General features: G+C 31.6%; 2 protein-coding genes and 1 long non-coding RNA gene across 3 annotated transcripts in view; all 3 read right to left on the minus strand.

The window, feature by feature from the left end:
- Positions 1 to 2,988: 2,988 nt before the first annotated feature.
- Positions 2,989 to 4,323, minus strand: LOC111637867. The gene has a single exon (XM_023383458.1). It carries the CDS (start codon positions 3,864 to 3,866, stop codon positions 3,027 to 3,029), a length of 840 nt encoding a protein of 279 aa, XP_023239226.1. The 5' UTR covers positions 3,867 to 4,323; the 3' UTR covers positions 2,989 to 3,026.
- Positions 4,324 to 8,205: 3,882 nt separating this feature from the next.
- The window catches only part of LOC111637857 (zinc finger protein 729-like), a 117,848-nt gene continuing 101,964 nt past the window's right edge, over positions 8,206 to 24,089 (minus strand). Inside the window, exons 12-15 of the mRNA XM_023383441.1 lie at positions 18,364 to 18,439; positions 14,741 to 14,892; positions 13,396 to 13,462; positions 8,206 to 11,003 (exon numbers count right to left, since the gene is read on the minus strand). Of these exons, the coding sequence (XP_023239209.1) occupies positions 9,910 to 11,003; positions 13,396 to 13,462; positions 14,741 to 14,892; positions 18,364 to 18,439 (1,389 nt within the window). The 3' untranslated portion in view covers positions 8,206 to 9,909. The remainder of the gene's footprint in view (positions 11,004 to 13,395; positions 13,463 to 14,740; positions 14,893 to 18,363; positions 18,440 to 24,089) is intronic.
- On the minus strand, positions 19,770 to 24,088 carry LOC111637864. Its single transcript, XR_002758747.1, has 3 exons — positions 24,022 to 24,088; positions 19,981 to 20,100; positions 19,770 to 19,891 (listed from the first exon to the last, which is right to left on the minus strand). It is a non-coding gene; the product is annotated as an uncharacterized LOC111637864 (long non-coding RNA).

Here is a 24,089-nt window from a genome sequence, read left to right on the forward strand (position 1 = left end):
TAACTTTTTTTTCCCTTTAAATTTAAAAGTTATTAATTCTCGTTAAATAAATTTATGAGTGAATATCAGTTTGATTTGGGATATTATTACTAACTTTATTGTTTTCTATCAGGGCTGCGGAGTCGGTAAAAAAACACCCGACTCCGACTCCAGCAAAATTAAATACAAAGTCATTATATGGGGGCAGAAACGCTCATAGGGAGGTACCCTACTCTGAACTGTGAAATGAGCCCCGGGCATTTACCCAAATACTTTTATAGTTAGTATTTTTAATATTTAACTTACATTAATATTTATTTGTATAAAAAAAAATTTATTTTTAACAAACATTTAATAAGAGAAGAAAGGGAGCAACAAAATTCTACATTTACGTATCTTTATTCTACAGTATATTCACTTCAATTTCACCCTTGAAGAAAAGTTAGTCCAAGCAGAGTCGATAGATTAACTGGTCTTTTGACTAATAGTTCAAACTTAGCTAGAGACAATATTTGCCGCTAGTTGGCGCCACTGTTAGCAGGAGGGCGTTGGTCTTGTTAGGTATATACTGAAGTCAGTGATTTTGACCTATAATAATTGTTTTTTTTCTTAGCTACATAAAAAATGCCAACGTGCTTTGTGCCAGGATGCAAGGTAGGATATAAGTCATCGAATGAGAAGAGACATTTCTTCCGTGCTCGTAGCGATAAGATTGAGGAGTGGACGCGATGCATTCCACGAGACGACAAGACGCTAACAAATAAATGCTACGTTTGTGACGTACATTTTGCGAGTAGATTTATTTTAAAAACCTCCCATGTTATAAATGGAGAGAAAATAGAAATTCCAAGAGATCGCTGGGCATTAACGTCGAATGCATATCCATCGAACTTCTCTAATTGTCCTAAGTACATTAGTAAGTCTGTACCTCAAAAACGATCAACGCGATGTCTCACAAGAAATGAAGAACCATCTAGGAAGGGATCAAGAAAAGACAATACCAAAGGTAAATACAGTAGATCCCCCTATAAGACTGGTTCCTATAATTACGATTCCTATAAGACGGCGAAAAAAATTGTGGCGGTTTCCGTACACAACGGTAAAAAAACTCTTATAATTACGTAAAACGTCATATAATGATTTGAAAATAGAATATTTATAAAATAATGTCCCATTTTACTTTCCTGGACGCTATGTATACATAACAATGAAATGTATCATAATCGTATCAAATTTGGCCCTCCCTGTTTTCAGATCATTTGTTTACCACTGTTTACAGATGATAAAGTGTTTCTCTCTCTCTGTTATTAATGTTTTGGTCCATCTTCACCAAATTTTTCATATGTATTCTCTGGGACTCTGAGGAAAACATAGACAACCATAAAACCTGAATGTCCCACTCTTATCCTGATTTGATCTCAACCTTTCGTCATCAACATAATGGCTAAAATAACCAAACCTGTAATATAGTTTCAATTTTAGGCCTGCCTTTGTTAGATATGTCAAGTCACAATATAAACCATCACGTACTCCAAAGTTAGAAAATACATGGTCACAGAAATCCTGGTCATCACATAATTTTCAAAATTTAAAACCTGTAAATGGCACATCATCACACAAACTAACATTCCAATTTAAAATAACGAAGCTTGGAATCATTGACAGATGATGCTGGGTATGTATTCAAAGGTGTGTTGTGTATGTGATGCATTCACTTAATTGAAAACGTAAAGAATTGTGATACAATATGAATATGTATGTGTGATTCAAAACATATGATGTCACTCCTTAACTTGTTTGCATTGACTTCAGCTTTCAAGTTATTTGTAATTCAAATAATTCCATTCTAACTAGAGTCAACATTTTGACATTTTCTTTTAAGAATAAAATGAAACTGTTTTTAATGAAATATATTCCTTGCATACCATCTTTTATTTATTATGAAATATATCTAATAATAAGTTTTTTGAGTTCATTTCTCAAGTTCGTTTGTAAGATCTGTTTCAAGCTGTACAAAGTTCATACTACCTCAACATACATCTGCAAAATTCTCCAAGATCAACATACCAATTTGGATAAAATTTAAATTATTTAGTGTCCACCTATAGACTACTTAANTCAAGAAAATACTGAACTTAAAATAAAACAGTTGTCGGCTGATAAACTTGATTCCTTACCACGGAGACAGAAACTTGTAATAGAGCACATGCTGAAAGCATGCCATATAAAAAGCAAAAAGGGTATGAGATATGACATTAATTGGTTACTTGACTGTTTGCTTTTAAAAATTAGGTCACCATCTGTCTATGAATTTTTTAGAAATAATGATTACTTGCCTTTACCCTGTCAGTCTACACTGCATCAATATATCAGAGGCATTAAATAAACATTTCTCAGCAATGGAAGGTGTTTAATGTTTTATTAAGTGTCATTTATTTATCCATAAACCTGGTTTTGGGTTTAAATAAAAGCTTTTTCATTCTTATAATAAAATGCATATAGAAAATTATGAAATCGAACTCGAAGGTTATATATCTTTCAATAAAAAGAAAACATTCGATCACACAGCGATTCGATCTAGCGCTATTGCTGTGATTGCAGTGCACCTGGTGGTAATATTAGTCTATAGTTTATTTTAGCAACGTGCGAAGATAGGAAGTCGAAAGACCAGTTAATCTACCGACTCTGGTCCAAGTAAAAAGTGTGCAATCTAGTTATTTCAGCCCCTTGTTCAGAAAAGAAAAATAAATACATTGATCACTTAGTCTGGCTCATTTATAAAAATAGATTAATTATTTACAGCAGAGATAATAAAAAAATGATTTAAAAATATTCAAGTTCAATTCGATCAAAATAATTTAACTACTAAACACAAATACTACAACGAAAAAAACTACATATTTAATAAATTAAATTGCTGCATTTTTGTATTTAAAATAAATGAATTTTAACAAAATACAAAACATTTTAAAAAATTAATAAGAAAATTTATTTTATATTTTTATTTAAATAAAAAAAAAACTAAATTACATTTATAATTTTGAATTTTATAAAATGGTTCTAAGAAACAAAATAGCTTCAATTAAATCTTCTTTCATAGATGCCCTTAAATCAGCTTTAATTATTTTCAAAGCTGAAAATAATCTTTCCACACTGACTTGTGTTGGGGGCATTGCTGTGACAGATCTAGCTGCATCGCGAATAATTTCTGGATAAATTGAAATAGCTTCTTCTACGTTCAATTTTGATAAACGGTCATACTTTTCTATTTCAATTAGCCCATTTAAAAAATTTTGTTCAAATTTTATTTTTTCAATTTCTGCCGGGTTAGTTTCTTGATTCGTTAAACGTCTTCGCTTCACTTTGAGACGTTCTAAACTATCCAAATATGCTTCGAAATCAAGCTCTTTTTTTGGAGATGATGATTCCGAGTTGTCATTACATTCATTATTTTTATTTTCATCTTTTGATTTATAAATGTAAGGTAACGGCAACTTTTTCAAGCGAATAGCAATTTCACGAAGCTTTTCTTTCCCTGAGGCAATTTGATTGTCATTTAGTAAAATTCGATTCATTGGATCAACGTAAATAGCGGCTAACAAGATTTTATTGTCTAACAACTGAATCTCTCTTTTTCTCATTGAAGATAAAATCGCATTAGCAACAATTCCTCCAGTTTTGTCGAGCTGATGCATCAATGTTTTCCACTGTAAGAAAAAATTTCCAGGTGTCAAATCTTCAGCTTGTAACTTTAAGGTGACAGTATAAGGGTATGACAAGACACTCTCTAATTTTTCTGTTTGTTTCCATTGGTTTTCAGTTAATAAAACACTTGGATTGTCAAGGTCTTCAAGGAAGGTTTTCAATTCGAGCAACCGCTTAACCATTAAATAAGTGCTTCCCCAGCGAGTAGATTAATCTAAAATAATTCCTTTTCTAGCACGCCTTCTCAGAATAGCATCTATTTTAGGGGTTCTAGCTACAGTAGCTACTTGTCTTAATTTTGTAATGATTTTAGCTACCTGAGAGTCTTTTAATCCATCTCTTATTGCTAATTGCAACGTGTGAACAGCACATCGCATATGCTGGATTTGAAACATATTGGACGCTTCCTCCACAATATCATCTAAATATTCCTCTTTTTCTATTATAGGCTCGATTTGTGTGTCAATGGAGAATATTTCATGAATGTCTTCTAATGGAATCTCATTATCTTGATTCATTTTCTCAGTTATTTTTAACATATTCGAAGCATTATCTGTTACAATACACAAAATATTCTCCTTTTTAATTTTAAAATCTTCTAATACCTCTTGAACCAACTTCTGCAGATACTCTCCTGTGTGATGAGCNCCGAGTTGTCATTACATTCATTATTTTTATTTTCATCTTTTGATTCATAAATGTAAGGTAACGGCAACTTTTTCAGGCGAATAGCAATTTCGCGAAGCTTTTCTTTCCCTAAGGCAATTTGATTGCCATTTAGTAAAATTCGATTCGTTGGATCAACGTAAATAGCGCCTAACAAGATTTTATTGTCGAACAACTGAATCTCTCTTTTTCTCATTGAAGATAAAATCGCATTAGCAACAATTCCTCCAATTTTGTCGAGCTGATGCATCAAAGTTTTCCACTGTAAGAAAAAATTTCCAGGTGTCAAATCTTCAGCTTGTAACTTTAGGGTGACAGTATAAGGGTATGAAATTTATCCAGATGGAAATAAGAAAAATTTGATTGTTTTTTTTTTTTTTACATGGTTAGCGTAACATAATTGTATTTTATACTATGTTAACGGGGTCTTAGCGGAGACAGAGCTTACATTATTACGCGCGATGCTAAATACTTTGATCGGTCGAATCGGCTTGATCGAAGTCTTGAGGTCACAGACGTCCGGATGACGGGGCGGAGAGGTTTCTTGGTTAGGTAGAATTAGGCTGTTTGATGATACAGTTCACGAACAAATGTTCGTTTCCAAGGCGTCTACGGCAAAGAGCGGTCGAAGGGACCGGCGATGAAACACACACCTAGAGAAGGAGGACAGAGAACTTTCGTTGTCGGTTCCGATGATCGTTTTTTATTTCGATGCCTTCTTTAGGCAATGTCAAGTTTTTTGACCAATAGATGGATTTCGGATAAAAGTTCCGGGTGACACATACATTCGGAAGATGTTATCTTTGGAACGGAAGTTGTTCCGGGGAAAGATGCGATCACATCTTTCCATTTTTTATTAAGTGTTGGGAAAATTTTTCTTTATATAATATGTGAAATTAAAGCGTTATTCTGAATTTATTTGATATATTTTGTTGTGGTTAATTAAAATTTCCATTTCATCCGGTCTTTCACACTAGGAGTTCTGTGCGCGCATGTGTAATTGTCCAATGATGCTTTGTGTTTTCTGTTGATAAGATAATGTTTCATACACAACGCACGCCACAAAAAAAAGGTATAACATATCACAAATATTCCGATTCAACCTTTTNAAGAAGGGTCCCAATTGTAAAATTTAACCATTAAATGGATTATTGTTGAAAGAGCATTCAAAGTAGCCATGAAAACAATTAGAATGCTCGCGTGGAGTTACGCGGAAGTATAAAAGAACGCACCCTTTATTACATTTCATGTTGTACGTGGGTTTTACCCAATTCCCGAACCGTGTTATAGTGAACCCGTGCTATAGAAGTGCCGTGTTATACGGGGGGTTACTTGTACTTATTTAGAGCAGAGATAATAAAAGAATGATTTAAAAATATTCAAGTTCAATTGGGTGAAAATAATTTAACTACTAAACACAAATACTACACCGAAAACTAAAAATTTAATAAATTAAATTGCTGTATTTTGTATTTAAAATAAACAAATTATAACAAACTACAAAACATTTTTAAAAATTAATAAGAAAATTTATTTTCTATTTTAATTTAAATAAAAAAAAAAACTAAACTACATTTATAATTTTGAATTTTATAAAATGGTTCTAAGAAACAAAATAATGTAGATTCAATTAAATATTCCTTCAGAGATGCCCTTAAATCAGCTTTATTTTCGAAGTTGAAAATAATCTTTCCACACTTACTTGTGTTGGGGCATTGCTGTGACAGATCTAGCTTCATCGCGATTAATTTCTGGATAAATTGAAATAGCTTCTTCCACGTTCAATTTTGATAAACGGTCATACTTTTTTGCAACCTTACAATGCAACCTTTTTCAAGCTAAAAGCAATTTCGCGAAGCTTTTCTTTCCGTGAGGCAATTTCATTGTCATTTAGTAAAATTCGATTTGTTGGATCAACGTAAATAGCAGCTAACAAGATTTTATTGTCTAACAACTGAATCTCTCTTTTTCTCATTGAAGATAAAATCGCATTAGTAATAGTTCCTCCAGTTTTGTTGAGCTGATGCATCAAAGTTTTCCACTGTAAGAAAAAATTTCCAGGTGTCAAATCTTCATCTTGTAACTTTAGGGTGACAGTATAAAGGTATGAAATTTATCCAGATGGAAATAAGAAAAATTTGATTGTTTTTTTACATGGTTGGCGTAACATAATTGTACTTTCTACTAAGTTAACGGGGTCTTAGCGGAGAAAGAGTTTACATTATTACGCGCGATGCTAAATACCTTGATCGGTCGAATCGGCTTGATCGAAGTCCTGAGGTCACAGACGTCCGGATGACGGAGTGGAGAGGTTTCTTGGATTGGGTAGAATTAGGCTGCTTGATGATACAGTTCACGATCAAATGTTCGTTTCTAAGGCGTCTACGGCGAAGAGCGGTCGAAGGGACCGGCGATGGAACACACACAAAAATGAGGAGGTCGGCGAACTCTCGTTGTCGGTTCCGATGATCGTTTTTTATTTCGATGCCTTCTTTAAGCAATGTCAAGTTTTTTGACCAATAGATGGATTTCGGATGAAAGTTCCGGGTGACACATACATTCGGAAGATGTCACCTTTGGAACGGAAGTAGTTCCGGGGAAAGATGCGATCACATCCTTCTATTTCTTATTAAGTGTTGGGAAAAAGTTTCTTTATATAATATGTGAAATCTAAACGTTATTCTTAACTAATTTAATATATTTTGCTCTGGTTAATTAAAATTTCCATCTCATCCGGTCTTTCACACTAGGAGTTCTGTGCGCGCATGTGTAATTGTCCAATGATGCTTTGTGTTTTCTGTTGATAAGATAATGTTTCATACACAACGCACGCCACAAAAAAAAGGTATAACATATCACAAATATTCCGATTCAACCTTTTCGATTTTTAAAATGTCACACCGATTCTTTTTATAATGAGAAAAAATACCAATGGGTATCGAATATTTTTATGTAAAATTTCTCTATAAGTTGTACTAAAATTTATGGTGAGAATTAAAAACGGATATAACAATTTATCTTGAAAACTTTCGAGTGCATAAACACACATCATCTTAATTGGCCGACAGAAATCTACTTATATTAGTCCATTATCCTGGTCGAGACTCCTGCAAAAAACTTTCCAGATAGAATCCACCAGTGGGTCGTTCCCAAATTACACCCATACAAATATACACCCAGTGGCCACGCGGATTCGATCCCTCTAAATACTGGTTCTTGTACCGGGTTCGCGCTTAGTGCTCCGTGAAGTTTTCCGGGTTTACGTCAAGTCGATAAAGCCCGAATTGAAGCCAGTTTCCCTTAATTAAAAGACCTCAGGTAGGCACATTCCCCGATTGGCAGATCGCCCTATTGTTGCGTGCCAGTTTCATCTAAAACCAATCAATCAATACACATACACACAAATCGAAAAAAAGGGAAGAGTTCGCTTTGGCATACAAACTATAAAAACAAGCTATAGAAAGTACAGTACATCTTAAAAACACAACACCCTTAGTCTGTATAGGGGAAGTCGACTGTTCCATTTGTAATAGACTCGGCGTTTACAGACATGTCGACTCGAAAAAATAACTAATCTAGATTATTTACGGGTCCTCTTCAGTAATGGCCTTGTCCACTCTAATAATAAGGTAGATGGTTGCACAATGTGCAGTACGATTTTTCCTTACTAAACAAGATACATCGACGCGTTAGTTCTATTGCATTGTTTACTTTCGAATATTAAATGCGTAAAGAAATCTTTGTAAAAATGTAATAGAAAATTTACTTTCTAATTTCCTTGCTAATAATTTTTTAAAAGTTTAATACTGAAACACGGCAATGACGAAGATATGAACAATTCTGAAATGTCTAAACAGTTTATTTTATTAAAAAAATTAATTTTACAAACGTATTTATGATTTATCATCAAAATAACTGAATACATTTAAATTTTGATACAAGTTATTTTTACAATTCATTTTTCAGGCGGAACGTCAGCGAAATCTCTTCTACGTGATGTATAGAACTGCATTTATTCTCAAAAGTTAATTGCGTTATTTTGATTAAACTTTGCTGTTTTCTATTAATTGTGATGAGAAATATATATATATAAATTAAATAAGAAGTGGAGGTATTGACATCGTTTTCGAGATACAGTGAGGTCAAAATGAAAATGTTGATGCTCCTTGACGCAATTGAGCGCGCTTAGCATTTCGCTAAGCGGTAGGGGAAAAACAAATACAAAATAAAAAAAGAGCATTTTGCAAGCCTAATAAGAAATAAGCATGAGAAAAGCACAAGAAACAAAGCAATCGACATTAATTGCTTTGTTTCTGCAGTTCTTAGATCACTTCTTCATGTAAGTGCAAGGATCGTCTCTTCCATATAGCAAAATTTAACAATTCAATGCTGCGTTATCATACGGGCAAAAACAACAATTGCCTGAGGCCCCAAACCAATCTTTTATAAGAATATATTTCCCTTTAGGAAAATGTCTAAAGTCAACACGGTATATTGTGCCTGCTAATTCTTATTTGCCTGGGCGTCCATCAAGATATAACGCGCCATTCAAACACCTGATCTTTCGTGTCCAGATGCAAAAATCGCCTCTTGCTTTCCGGTTCTGCCTCGATTCTTTCGCGATAGGACAAAGTCGCACGATGTCCTGGTAAAAATTTCGAAAAGAAACAACAATCTTTTATCTCTCTGAGGATTTTCCTATATTTAGAAACAAAAATTCCCCAATTGTATTTGAAACGAAATGCCATTCAAAAAAGTAATAAAGTAAATCTTCAATGATGTGCTTCTTTATTTTAAACACTGTTACGTTTTCATGCATATCTTCTATATTTACCACATTGAAGTAAGTCCGAATAGTTATAATTTAATAATGTTTTGTTTAAATTGTTTCACGCATTTCACAAGAAAAATCCTATTGTAAAACATGACCTTGTATTGAAGTTTTAAATTAATATGCGAACAGAATTTATCAAATTCTTAACGCTTGAATCGGTATTTATCCGCATATAACTATTTATAACACACTCCTAAATGGCCTTTTGCAAATTTTGCATTGATATATTCCTCCTGTGGAAGGAAAAGTATTGTTGTTTTACAAATGTAACAACAGATATATCTTCAGTTCTTCTATAAGTCTGTTGCTTCTAATATACTAATCAGGTAAATTGCTTGGTGTGCAGTTTTAAACAAGAACATTTTAAATGTTATCATGCAATTTTATTTTAGTCAGTCTATTTTGTTTGAAAATTTGTTTTTACATTAGTTGCAACAATGTTTGGTCATATGAATACCTTGATGCCTTAAGAAGACAGTTGTAAGATAAATACCCTACTATGATTCATAAATATAAGGAAAACTGTACTCATCATAGGTAGTTTTGATGAAGTTTTTTAGTGTAGAATGTATATTACATATCTCACAATAAAGTAGTCTGACGTCAAGGCGTGTTTTCTGGTAATCAATTTAACTTGTGTTAATTTTTCGATTCCTTTTTATAAAGTAAACTTCTCAATATAAGTTTAGTTTTCAAATAGTTTTCGACAAAATCTTTTTACTTGCCTACACTTTATGTTGAACAAGGCGATGTCTTACTAAAGCACTTTTATGTTTAAAAGTTTGACCACATATTTCACAAAAATGCTTACGTTCTTCGGTATGTACTAACTTATGAACATATAAACAGCTCTTTGTTTTGAAACTCCTGTCACAGATCTGACAAGTATAATTATATTCGTCACTGTGTATTTCAACATGAGTCTTTAAACCCCGCCGCGTTTTAAAACTTGTATTACATACCTCACAAAAATAACTTCTATCGTTGTGAATGAGTTTATGATTTGCCAAACAGGGTTTCGTTTTAAAACTCCTGCCACATATATCACAAGAATACTTATATTCGTCACCATGAGCCTCAATATGAGTTTTAAAACCCTTTTTTGTTTTAAAACCCCTATTACATAAATTACAGAAATATTTATGTTCATTGCTATGAGTTTCAGCATGACCCTTTAAATTTTTTTTCGTTTTAAAACCCTTATTACAAATGTTGCATTTGAACGGGCGATCTTCACTATGCGCTACCAGATGATTTCTCAAATGAGATATCTGTTTAAATTCTCTTTTACATATGCTACAAATATAAGATGAATGTGTTTTATAGTGCTTCTCTAATCGGCTCAGTGACATAACACGCTTACCACAAATCTCACATTCAAAGGGCTTCCATTGCTCAACAGGTTCTAGAAGAAATTTTGATGACGTTGCCAACTCAAATATTTTTGTGTTTCTGGCTTCTAATGACTTTTGTAACATTTGCATTTTATTGTAGTGTTCTTTCTTGTGTCTTCGTAAAACAAATTCCCAGTAAAACATCTGATTGCAGGTTGTGCATTGAAATGGTTTGTTTCCAATATGAAAGAACAGATGAGCTCTTAATACTTTGTAATTTGTGAAAGGCTGTGTACATAAATTACATGCGAACTTTTCTTTAGAATGAAATGCACACAATATCTTGAAGTACTTCTTTTTAATATTCCATTGTATTTTATTGAAGTTTTTAACTGAAAAACGAAACCTCTTCCTGTTGGTCTCATCTTTATAACTCTTTGTTCTTTTTGAAATGCGATGTTCCTTATTCTGTTCATCCTTGTTAACTGAAATTTAAAAAAACAACATAATGAAATTATTCATATTGCAATAAACATAAGATACAGTCCGAATGCAATAAGGTGCATGAGTGTCTAGTAGCAGTCCTACCGATTCAATTGAGTCTAGTAATCACCCAATCAGAGCAATCGTTACAATAGCATATGGCTAGAATGTATTTACACATTATTATAGTTTGGAATAGGTTTTGCTTGCTTTTGTAATTGTGATACAGATTTTATACACATAAAATTTAAATTCAATAATGAGTTTGATATGTCATAATTATGGTATATCAGATACTTTTCAGTTTTGCAGACTCTATTCAACTAAAAAGAGAAGAAGACACCCTCGAAAATGTTTAATTCTTCATTTGCCTAACAAGTAAACTTGTCACATAATCAAATTTGATGTAATGCATAACCCAGACTATAACAATCACCATCATTAACTTAGAAATATGTTTTGACTAACTTTAGGTCCAATCCATGCCTACCAGGTCATTCACAGTTTGCTCATGCACTGTTCGGAATCCATTCATTAATTGTGTCCGATGTACTTATTTACAAGTTTTGGTCTAGTGTATTGCACACAATTGATATTTGAGTGAATTGTAAATGGCTTGGTAGCACAAATCAAGCTTTAATGGCAAGAGTCAGTAGTGAGACATTTGACCATCTGCAGGGCAAAGATAACAAAACACCTCTCAGACAATAGACAAAAAGTATACCTACCCAACTATAACCATAAATGTACTATATGGTCTATAAATTTAATTTCTATTTAATCTCAATTAAATTTATGTATTAGTAATACACGAGTGCTAATATACCACATAATAATATCAAAAATACATTGCAAACAACCTCTGTAAGACAGTAATATCTCTTACAATAATAAAAACCATGTCCCTTGAAGAACAAATAACTGCATTTTCATTGTGTTTGCTTTGTGTATTTTCCTATAAACTACTTTTAGTGGAAGTTTTTGAACTAAATTTTGTTTAAAAATCTTTCTGCATCCTTAACATCTGTATACAGATTTTGCTTATTGGTTTCAGAGTCCAGTGCTTATTAAGTGCTCAATGAACATATGTTAAAAAGAATTTATAACTTAAAAGTTGTGCGCCATGTATTTTTGATATTGTGCTGTCCAAGATGAGCACATACACACACTGATACATAAATTTAATTAATATTAAATAGAAATTCTACCTGTATATCATTATTTCTATTAATCTTCTTTATGAAAAATAAATAAAACTAATATACAATAAAATGGAATATTTGTCATTCAAAAACCCTAACAGAAATATGATAAATTACATTTTACATAAATTAATTTACATTTTACATCCATTTTTCTCTTTTACACCCAAATCACTTTTATAACAGATATCCTTGTTAAAAGTAGAAGCTTCTACCATTGCACATTCATACGACTTAAAGTAGCAGAAATGCACATTGTCACGCATGGACTGATGTTTCAATATTCAAATTTAAGTATATTACAGTATAATTATAACTTATACAGTTGTAAGTGTTTGTTAATTTTCCTGTAAAAATAAGGCAGTAGCTTAATGTGTTGATTCTTCCAGAAATAATACATGCTATTTTCTAAAATTAGGACTATTCAAGAATTATATCATCGATTTATGGCGGAGGGCAAGTGTTTGATGGGGTGTAAGATTGCATCCATCATTTATTTTTCTTCCCAGTCATTACAAAATTGTCTGAAAATAATTCTTGGGCATAAATAAAATTTACAAACATTAACGTGTTTTAAACATGGTTTGAAAACTGTTACATTACTGATGTTTTTCAGTCCCCTTCTAGGACCTTCCAAGGTAGAACCTTTCAAAATCAACTCTTTCCAGTGCTAGTAGTGTTCTAAATGTATTAAAACAAGCAAATGAAAAAAAAACTATTAACTAACTAAGAGAGTATACATAAGAAAGGTGGATGGGAAGCAGAGTAGGAGTAAGCTGAGAAAATGTTGGTTGGAACAAGTGGATGAGTATCTGAAAGAATGTGAGGATGTGTGCTAGAAGAGTCGTGAGTATGTATGAAGCAAAGGTGGTGTGTCTGGACAGAATATGTGGAGAAAGTTGCTGAATTGATAGTTTATAAGATTGTAGTCTCCTTCTGGCTGCTGCTCACCCTTTCTGGATTATGAGTATGAGGACATGTGTGTATGTCTACATTAAAACAAAAGTAAATCGAAAAAGATAGATATGATCCATTGCTATTTTTGTTACCATCTCTAAAATCAAACATTAAGTGCAGTATTGATAATGTTATCATAATGCTGTCATCACTTTAGTCAGTAACATTAATGGAAACCAATAATACTATAACTCTAATATTTAGAAAAGCATTTACCAAATAAAAATTTGCTTACTTTGGACGTTCACTTTATTTCTGTTAAATGTTTTGTTGGGAATGAAGAAATTAATCTTCTTGATAAGCTAAATAATAAATAAACAATACAAAGCAATATATTTGAAACTGTTAATAAATTTACAAATAATTTAGTAAAATATACTAATAAACCAAATATAAAAAATATTTCAATTTATCCATTGCAAGCTTGATCAAGCACACAATAAGCCAAGAATAAAGACTCGCTTAGCATGTTTTTTCCAGACTTATTGTGTGCAAAAATAGCAGAAGGAAGCATAACTATTGAAATGCAGAAACAGAGAAAAACTGAAACACAGGTTTATTAGGAGAAAAATCAAATACTGAGAGATAAATTCATGCTAATAGTACATAAAAGAACTGCATGAGTTTTACTAATCTTAAGAAGTATGTAGGTGTATGAATGTTTCCCAACTTCATACATCATCTCTTAATGTAGCACTTACAATTGAATTTACAGTCCATTGAACCTGATTAAGATCCATTAACCACTCAGCAGTGACTGAAAAAATATATCCGTGAAGGGCGATCGTGTGGCACTGGTAAATGACAGCCATATTCTTTTGCGGATATCACCAAAAACTACCGCAAAAAAATTCACATAAAAAAGGAATTATGTAACAATAAAAAAAGGTCTTTTCTTTACTAGACATAACTGTTTACAAAATCTTTTTCCGAAACGGTAATAAGAAAAAACGTGTGAAAATACTTTAAAAATTTCCCACATTTATTCTCCACTACATTGGGATAGCACCATATGTGACTAACCCACTGCTGAAAGGTTAAGAATGGAGTGGTGACATCAGAGATACTACTCAAACTGGCCACCCCCCAAGCATTGATGTTCAGAGAGTCACAGTAACTGTGTATATCAAGTGTGTCTATATTATCTTTGATAACTGAAACAGCATTTGTCATCAGAACAATAAGCAGATCACGAGATGAACTGAATCTTCTTAGGTACACCTCATGCTTCATCCAATCACATGTACAACTCAACATACTCTACAGAGTAGGATCTGGATCTCAGTACAACTATTGACATTTGTGCATTTTTCCCAGAACCATTAATTTCCAGACAAGGATGCTCTTGATCATTTTACTCTTCTTATAGTAAATTGTCTCCCAAAATATTTACTTTCCTCCTGATACACCTTGAATGTATAAATGCGGTTTTTACAATTCCCATTTAATACAAAATAGATCTAAATTTTGGAAATAATTTTATAAAACTGATTATATTTACATACTTTTTCAATAACTGAACAAACTAATATGAAAATATTTCTTATAGTGTAAAATATTTCAAAATTTATATTACTTACATTTAAGTGTTTGTATTCATCTGGAAGGAGAATAACTTCTTTACCATCTTCAATCTCTACTTTAATATTCAATCTCTTCAAAACAACTCGACATTCTGATTTAATAAGATATTTAGCATCATAATTCCTGTCTGTTTCTTCTTTCTTATAATCTAATTTGAAGTTTAAGAAATTTGTTACTTAAGTAAGTTGTAAACAAACAATTAAAAGAATTACATAAAATTTATTTTTATAATTTGGCAGAAAATTCATTAACATAAAATTATATGCTTTTATTATATACTTAATTTGTGGTTACAAACCAAAACACAGCAATCTGCCACTGCATAATCACAATACACAGCCAGCTGGATGGTCAAGACAGTTAAGCATTAGTCTGTTTGCTCTGAGGACCTAGGATTGTATCTGGATCATAAAAACACCCCAGGATTTTGGTCTGTCCTGAATATATTGAACCTGGCAGAACTTGCAGTGGGGTTGAAATAAACACCCTCTTAATGCCAAGAAATGAAAGTGCAAAAAATCATGATCTATGATAGAAAACCTAAGACAATAACTTCTAAAGGAAAATCACAGTTTAGTTTAAAGATTGGAATTGTTTTTATAGGTAATAACATAATGAGAAGTAAGAGTAAGATAATTTAAAACAGCTGACTCTTGTAAATGTTAAACAGCAATGATCATGAAAACAAAACTACAAAAATATCTTTAAACAGTGAAAGACAGCAGATGGCTGTGCGGTCAAGGTGGCAGCCTACCATCAAATGCAGATTGGTCAAAAAACCCCAGGAATTTTTCAGGTGGTGGTCCATCTAGATATATTGATTCCCGTCCTTCACCACCTGGCAGCCCCATTGTGGGCTAACTATAAGAGGCCCTCTTAGTAAGAGATAGAATTACAAAAACTAAAACTAAACAAACAGTGAAAACAATTTTCATCCATCAACACATATTTACAAAAGCATATTAGTTGATAGAAATAATTACAATAAATAATTTTGTTTCAAACCTATTATTTTTCAATTTTTCAATAAATTATTTATAGGAATCATTCCCATTCATATTTGCATTAATTGTAACTAATTTAAATACGAATGTCAATAAATGAAATTATTTGACTTTATTAATGAAAAAATAGCTTAAGAGAAATTATTTTACTGAATTTTTACTTTCCTGTGCTGAAATTTGTTTACAATTTCTAAAAGCATATCATCATATTAGTAGTATTATCAATGGAAACTATATAAAAGTCATATATAAAACACTATCTACAAGCCCAATCTACAGTACAGTACATATATAATAAGCCAACAATTACCAGATTATATAAAGGTATTATATTGCATTATTTTAAATTAATTACTAAATCCTTTGTCACTAGAGAAAGGCATTAAGTGGCATCTTTTATTAGATTTAATAATTATAATTAAATTAAATAATTTAGAAAATTCTGCAAAAAGAAATGAATCATTGAATAAAAGATCAGACTGGAGGCTTGGGTAGTGTAACTAGCAATGCATCCACACAGTAAGCAACAGCTGCGGGTTCGAGTCCCGCTCCGAGCCAATTCTTTTCTTTCAGAATTTTCTAAATTTAAAATAATCCTGATAAAACCCGGTAATTGTTGGTTGTTTGGCTTATTATGTATATAAAAATCACATAGGTTACCAAAAAATTTCTGGGTGTGAGTTATCTGCATTGCTAATAGCTTGAATAGAATTAACATATCCTAGGTAGACTACTGTAAAAAAAAAAACAAAAGCCCAAGCTCACTAGCAACATATCGTTGTACACGAAGCTGCCATACCAGTATACCAGCTTATAATATATCATATAAAAACTAGTAATACATTAGAAATGTTTGAAAAAAGTTAAATTTTATATTTTATTCTTTATCTCATGACTGTTCACATGGTGTAGTACTTGTCTGCTGCATCTGTTTTGGGTTTCATCTAGTTGTCAATTGCTTGTGATGTGTACTTATGTTGTTTACTTTAAATCTTTAAATTTAGTCTAATGGCAGCAAGCAGAGAACAAGGGGCAGAAGAGCGTTAGTGTGTGAAACACCACTCCTGGTTACATACGTGAAAAATATATACTATAATATATATTTATTATTGTATCATGCAAACTGAGCTCCAGTCACCAGACAGAAAGTCAAATTCCTCTTCAACTCTGTTATTCTCAATTAAGAAATCACAAAATTTGTGAATCATCAATTAGAAATTTAGAATCATGGTAGCATTTTTAAAAATATATTTCTGCTTCTAATTATAATTAAAGTAATTTTGGAAAAATGTTTGAGGTATTGTATAAAAGATTAATATTATAGAATTATTCTTAAATAATAAAATTCAATATTACATGGCACAATTGCAGACACATGTAGTCTGTCTATCAGCAATTGATTTAATATATCCTAAATTAGTACTTCCTAAAGTGGCTGCTACTGTCCCATGGAGTGATGAGTTAATCTGAGGGGGTAAAAAGAAGCAATGGGACAGTGGGGGCATTGGGGGTAAGACCAAACAGAAACCATAGGCAATGGTTTGGATCACTGACAATCTTTATCTTTTCTCTGTTAGAATGGGTAATAAGAAACATTTAATGGTTTCTAGATGATGACAACAATGTACAGTAAGAACACAAAGGGTGAGGTTGGTAGAAAAGCTTTTCTAAGAATACTTCCAAGCCTTTCTAACAGGTGAGAAAATGGGATGAGGTGTTAAATGTAAGTTTATGGAACTAGGGGGGCAGTGGCTCAAAAAAGTTTGTTAATCACTGTCCTAAATGATTAGTTTTCCCCAAGAATAAATTGTTAGAAACATAATCTAACAATCATGCTATAACTCCACTAATTTAATGATTAATACTAAATAATTTGCTACTATAGGTAGATGTTAGGCACCAACACTTAGTGGAGTTATAGCCCAATTATTTAAGGTAATCATTTGGTTATGTTTCTATATATGTATCAAGCTTTGCAATGTTTGATAAACTTGAAAAACTTGTTATAACTTCTTCAGAGTGATATACAATAAGAAAATTCAACTAAGAAGTGATCAACAAAATTACTTATATACTACAGAGAACACTTCTAAATGAAATAGAAATGCTTACAATTTCAAATATCATCTAATCTATGAATTTATAAATTACATTTAGATATACATCACCATTTCACACAGCAGAGTCAACCTTTCTTTTCAGGCTACTTTCCCCGCCTACATTTATGTAAATCAGGTAAAAAGTTCCTTGAATATGGATTCCATCGTAAAAATTGTTATTTTACAACTTGCATCGTTATTTTATAATTTACAATTGTTTACAAGAATTCGTATTCGTATAGTCTGTAACACTTTGTATTTTTACAGTGTATTTTTTTTTTTTTTTTTGGAAAAAATTAATGCTAAAGTTTAAATAATAAATAGCTTCATGAAAAAAGTTATAAAATCATTTTATTAATAAGTTCAACATTTATTATAGTTTTTACAAATTTGAACTGGTTATTTCTCAAAATAAAAACTGATGTTATCAAACTAACATTTCTATTTATATAATTATAATTGTATTTATATGTTTAACTACTCTTCTAATCTAATAAATATTATTAATCATCTTACCTTCACTATTACAACCAGAATTATTCCAAATATTAGAACTCTCTGTTACTCCTTGATACTGATTTTCCATAATTATTTAACTGAAATGATAAAAAAAAATTACATTACATTAATAGAAAAGCTAAATTTTATACAAGATTGCTTAAAAAATATTGCAAGTAAAATAAAAATTCCTTTTATTTAATAAATTTGTTAAAAATAATAACGTTTTATCTTAATCGTTCTATTACAGAAATTCATTCACTTTAAGTTTAATAGAATCAAAGCAGAAAGAGAGTTTAAATTCCATTAAAAAACACACGTTTGAGCACTTTTCCAGCAACATCTTTCTTTTAAATATTTTTGAGTCCCTTGATAGGCCTGCCTTTGTTAGAAATGTCAAGTCACAATATAAACCATCACGTACTCCAAAGTTAGAAAATACATGGTCACAGAAATCCTGGTCATCACATAATTTTCAAAATTTAAAACCTGTAGAAGGCACATCATCACATAGACTAACATTCCAATTTAAAACATCAAAGCTTGGAATCTTTCACAGATGATGCTGGGTAAGTATTCAAAGGTGTGTCGTGTATGTGATGCATTCACTTAACTGAAAACGTAAAGAATTGTGATACAATATGAATATGTATGTGTGATTCGAAACGTATGATTTCACTCCTTAACTTGTTTGCATTGACTTCAGCTTTCAGGTTATTTGTAATTCAAAATAATTATATTCTACGTAGAGTCAACATTTGATATTTTCTTTTAAGAATAAAATTAAACTGTTTTTAATGAAATATATTCCCTGCATACCATCTTTTATTTATTATGAAATATATCTAATAATAAGTTTCTCAAGTTTGTTTGTAAGATCTCTTCCAAGCTCTACAAAGTTCATACTACCTCAACATACATCTGCAAAATTCTCCAAGATCAACGTACCAATTTGGATAAAATTGAAATTATTTAGTGTCCACCAAGAATATTATAGTCTACTTAAATTCTGATTAAATTCATTAGATCATTTTGAACTTATGCAGTAGGCATTTTGTCACTTTTTCACATAGATTTAAAACAAGAGAGAATAATGACACCAAGCTACCAAAACATCTAGGAGTCTGCATATGATTAATAACTCTTTCCAGAACTGACCACCTCTTATGTGGTCCTTTTTGTAGGTCTCATTTAAAAATATTGAGTATTTATAAAGTAATAGCTCATTTTAACATATTAATAATAGGTATTAGTATTTAATAATATATAATTAGTCAATCAGGTATCATGTGACATGAAGTTCAGACATACAATGATAATATGGCACTTAGTTTAGTGCTAGAAATCTAGAAATGACAGATTTTCTTACTGTGACGTCATTCTTTTTCATTTCTCTTACAGTATAATAAATTTTCCAAAATTAAAATGTTTCTCAATTGCCGTAGAGTCTTCTCCTTTTGCTAAATGATCTAAAATTGAGATTTTCATTTTCAAAGACATTGCTTATCTTCGCTGTTTCTTTTTCTCCATTGGGCCAAATAAAACTCTTAGAAAATAAATTAGAAAAATTTAGACTTATGATAATGAAAAAACAAAATCCACTTTACATGCAAAACTTAACTTCTCAACACTCACCGTTTATATTACAATGCAAAAGTCAAAATGTGCTGCTTATTACTGTTACGTGTGATCCTGGTTAAAATTTACATGTATTCATGTTTTGCACAGACCACCCCAGTGTGAATTGCTGGGAGTCTGCAAAAAAAACACAAATACATGCAAATCTTTTATCAGCAAATACTGCACATGAGAATGTATCAAACTATGTGCAATAAAATATCTTTTTAAATTTTAATCCACATATGTATATTCAAAGGGAAAATCCCAAATTTGGATGAAATATAAACTGCATAAAAAGAGACCTGACTATATTAATTAATACAAGCTTAATGATTTCAAAATATAATATTTATAAAATAACTAGCTGCAAGAACCCGCTTCGCTGGGCAAAAAGTAACGATAGTGAAGATTAAAATAATTACATTATAGTCAATCTTACCCGTTTTCACAGAATGCAAAAATTAGGTACCCCGTTTCCAGACTAATTAGAGAATTTTTACGTCCAGTCAAACGAACTATTTTCAATTTGATCAATTTTCTGGAATGTTTACAATCGTTCTATAATCGAACAAATTCGAATACAAATTCGAATTCGAAAATTTTTAAAATCGAAATAGAAAATATTCCAGTTTCAACCACTTTCAAGCCCATATCTCCCACACCCTTATAGCTATCCAGATGCAACCACCATAGTGCACGAATAAAGACTTGGGCTACTACCACATACAAACACCATTCATGTGCAATGTGTAGTTTTGGCTGAAAAGTGAAATATAGAGAGACACACGTCCATTTATATATATATATAGATGTCCCATTTTACTTTCCTGAATGCTTTGTACATATAACAATGAAAAGTATCATAATCGTATCAAATTTGGTCCTCCCTGTTTTCAGATCATTTGTTTACCACTGTTTATAGAAGATAAAATGTTTGTTTCTCTCTCTGTTATTAATTAATGTTTTGGTCCATCTGCACCACATTTTTCATACGTATTCTCTGGGACCTGAGGAAAACATAGACAACCATAAAACCTGAATGTCCCACTCTTATCCTGATTTGATCTCCTCGACCTTTTGCGATCAACATAATGGCTAAAATAACCAAACCTGTAATATAGTTTCAATTTTAAAGTTTAGTCTTCTTACTTTTTGACCAGGAAATATGGAACATATGTGTTAGTGATTAATAAAAACAAATAATTATGAACTTGAATAAAAATATAAATCTTTAAAATACTCAAAACTAATTTTATTATTCTTAAAAACATGTGGAATATTTTCATTTAGTTTAAGTTCAAATGCAGATAAAGTATTCCATGGAATGTCTTATTCATAAAAGTACAAAATGAAGAACATATTTCAACTGGAATTCTCTCAACCATGGGCTTTTGCACAAGAGGTCAAATAGACACTTCCCTCTACCTGTGATTGAGTATAAAGTTCCAAAAATTGTAAATGATAATTATATCATAAAAGCAATTCAGAAATGTAACCTTACACCCTCGACCATAGGACACTGAGAAAAATGCAAAACTTAAACAATGAAATGAAAATTTATTGATGTAATTATTTTTCTCCAAGCATCCCTTCTAAAAGATTTTCTGCAGATGACATGACTTCAATACTCAGTGTGGAACTGTTCTTGGTAGTTCTGATACAAAGTCACTCAACTCTAGTGTATGGAATTAAGGTGCATTGCAAAAATATAATGCAACCAGGAGTGGTTCTACATAGGGACAAAAATTAAATTATCATAAATTTTTAATACTTTTTCATTAACAATGTGCACTTATCGTATAGTAAAACATAGTTAATATTAATAATATCATAATAATGATAATTAGAAGTATTATTTGTTTTATTGTAATCAATGTAACTTTATTAGTCAAGTTGAAATTTTAAATCCACTGTCTCGGAATTTGAATGCTAAGAGGAAACTAATAATAATGGCCAACCTGCCTTATAAGGCAATGGCAATTCTTAATCTAACAAAAATGGGGCACCATTGGACTTCAATACACCCTAGGATATGAAAAACCTAGATCCGTCCCTGAATGCAACCTTAACTTTTTGGAATAATAAATTTTTATCACATGTAAACGAAAAACTGCTGACAGAAATATACATACATGTAAAAGAATTACTTATTCTATTTACAATCAAAAATAATAGTGTTGCAAAAATATAAGGCCAGTTATGTTTTTGAGCAATTTATTAAAAGAAAATTCACTATCACCTATAATTTGATCATTATAAAGAGATAGCAGCACTCCATTATTGCAAATAAAAACAGAATTAAATTTATTTCATTATTAATTGTTGTGATACCTCTAACCATTGTTAAAATTACTTAAGACCTAAACTGCTTTTCATTGTGGCAAATCAGAGCACTACATCAAGCTGGAAGTTCTGCTAGAGCTATTGCAAAGCGACTGAAAAGATCTTGTTGTGTTGTATCAATCATATTAAACTTAATGTGTAATATAGAAAGAAAAAACAAATAGCATGGTCAGTGCTGTAACTAGCCATTCCTGTGCCATGTGCAAGAATTTGCAATTAGGCCCCCTAATTAATTAGGTTTGGGAAAATAATAAAACAAATATATGCATTTTAGACTCCCCTTCCAAGTGGGCCCTGTGCGAGTTCACCTGTTGCACCTGCCTACTTACAGAACTAAGGATGGCCTTCCAAGTTGACAAGAAATCAAAACTCAGCAATTACCAAGGAAATATCAACAGCAGGATCATTATTAGGTGAAATGGCAGAAAGGCCTGATCTTAATATTCCATACTTTTCCAGATGGTGAAATCAGCCAAACTCCTACAGTATAAAAATAGAAAAGCAGCACCATATCTAAAACACTATCTAAAATAATAAAGACTGATATGGGCCAAAGATAACATGTCACACACTTCAAAATCATTACTTGGACTGATAAAGAAAAAGTTCAATTTAAATGGTCCCAACAGTTGGCAATTTTATTGATACAATATTAGGAGAAGGGAGATTTTATTTACCTAGTGTCACCAAAAAGGGAGATCAGTTATGATCTGAGAATGCTTTGTATGGTCTAGAAAAATTAATTTAACATTCATAAATGATTGAAAAAAGGCAATTGAGTATCAAAACCTTAAAAATGTATATCTTCTGCCATTTGGAAACAAAGTTTGTAGTCCATTCTGGCAATTGCAACAAGGTAATGCAGCAATTTACAATGCAAACTTTACTTATCAGTGGTTACTGAATAATGGCATTCAGATCAGGATTGGCCTCACTATTCCTTTAAAGTCAATAAATCTATATTAATTTGACTGAACTTTAAAATATCTTTGAGCAGTATAAGTGAAGGAACAAAGTACAGGCACAAAGTAGAGCTGAAAGTCTTATTCTGTGCCAACATTTATTTTTCCTATATCGACCTTCCTTCGTCCAAAATTTCCCGTAGCATAGTCTGTAATGCACACTTTATTCACACATTAATCAGTATTCTTACGCCACAAATTTCAAGTTTCCTTTATTTAGATGTTTTCACCGAGCTTTACATTTCAACCTGGTTCCACCAAATTTTTTATGGGATCATTATCAACAAAAATGCAACTTATACTGACAACTGATGTTTTTTTTTATGAACTTCAATCTCCAATTGCCTTACTAACTTTGTCATTAAGTATTCAGAATGTCTACATTGCACTAAATATAACCAGGGATGAAAGAGATCAAAAAGAATCAGAAGGCAGACAATTTAAATACTAAAAAAAGCAAAAATACAACAGACAAGACAAAACTGCCACGCCCACAACAGCCTACTGTCAACAGAAAATGGCCCGAAAACACCTAAACTGCACAAGGTAAGTGCACGAAACTTAATAACTAACAACAAACAGCTTACAGAAAATAAATAAAGTAGAAAATGTCCAATTATCTGAACAATGCTCTAATTTAGCACCTTTCTGTGCTATCCCAGAACACAGAAAATGACAAAACAGTACGAAATTAGTTACAAGCAAGAAAAAAAGGCCAAAAACACTAAAAGAATGACGAAATAATACTTACAGATAGCAGACACAGGGACCATGTGTGACGTAAACACAAACTTTTCCAACGCGATTGTCGACTTTTGG

The sequence above is a fragment of the Centruroides sculpturatus genome, unplaced genomic scaffold, assembly GCF_000671375.1.
Source record: "Centruroides sculpturatus isolate CEXI.00-Female unplaced genomic scaffold, Cexi_2.0 scaffold1050, whole genome shotgun sequence".
NCBI classification, from domain to species: domain Eukaryota; kingdom Metazoa; phylum Arthropoda; class Arachnida; order Scorpiones; family Buthidae; genus Centruroides; species Centruroides sculpturatus.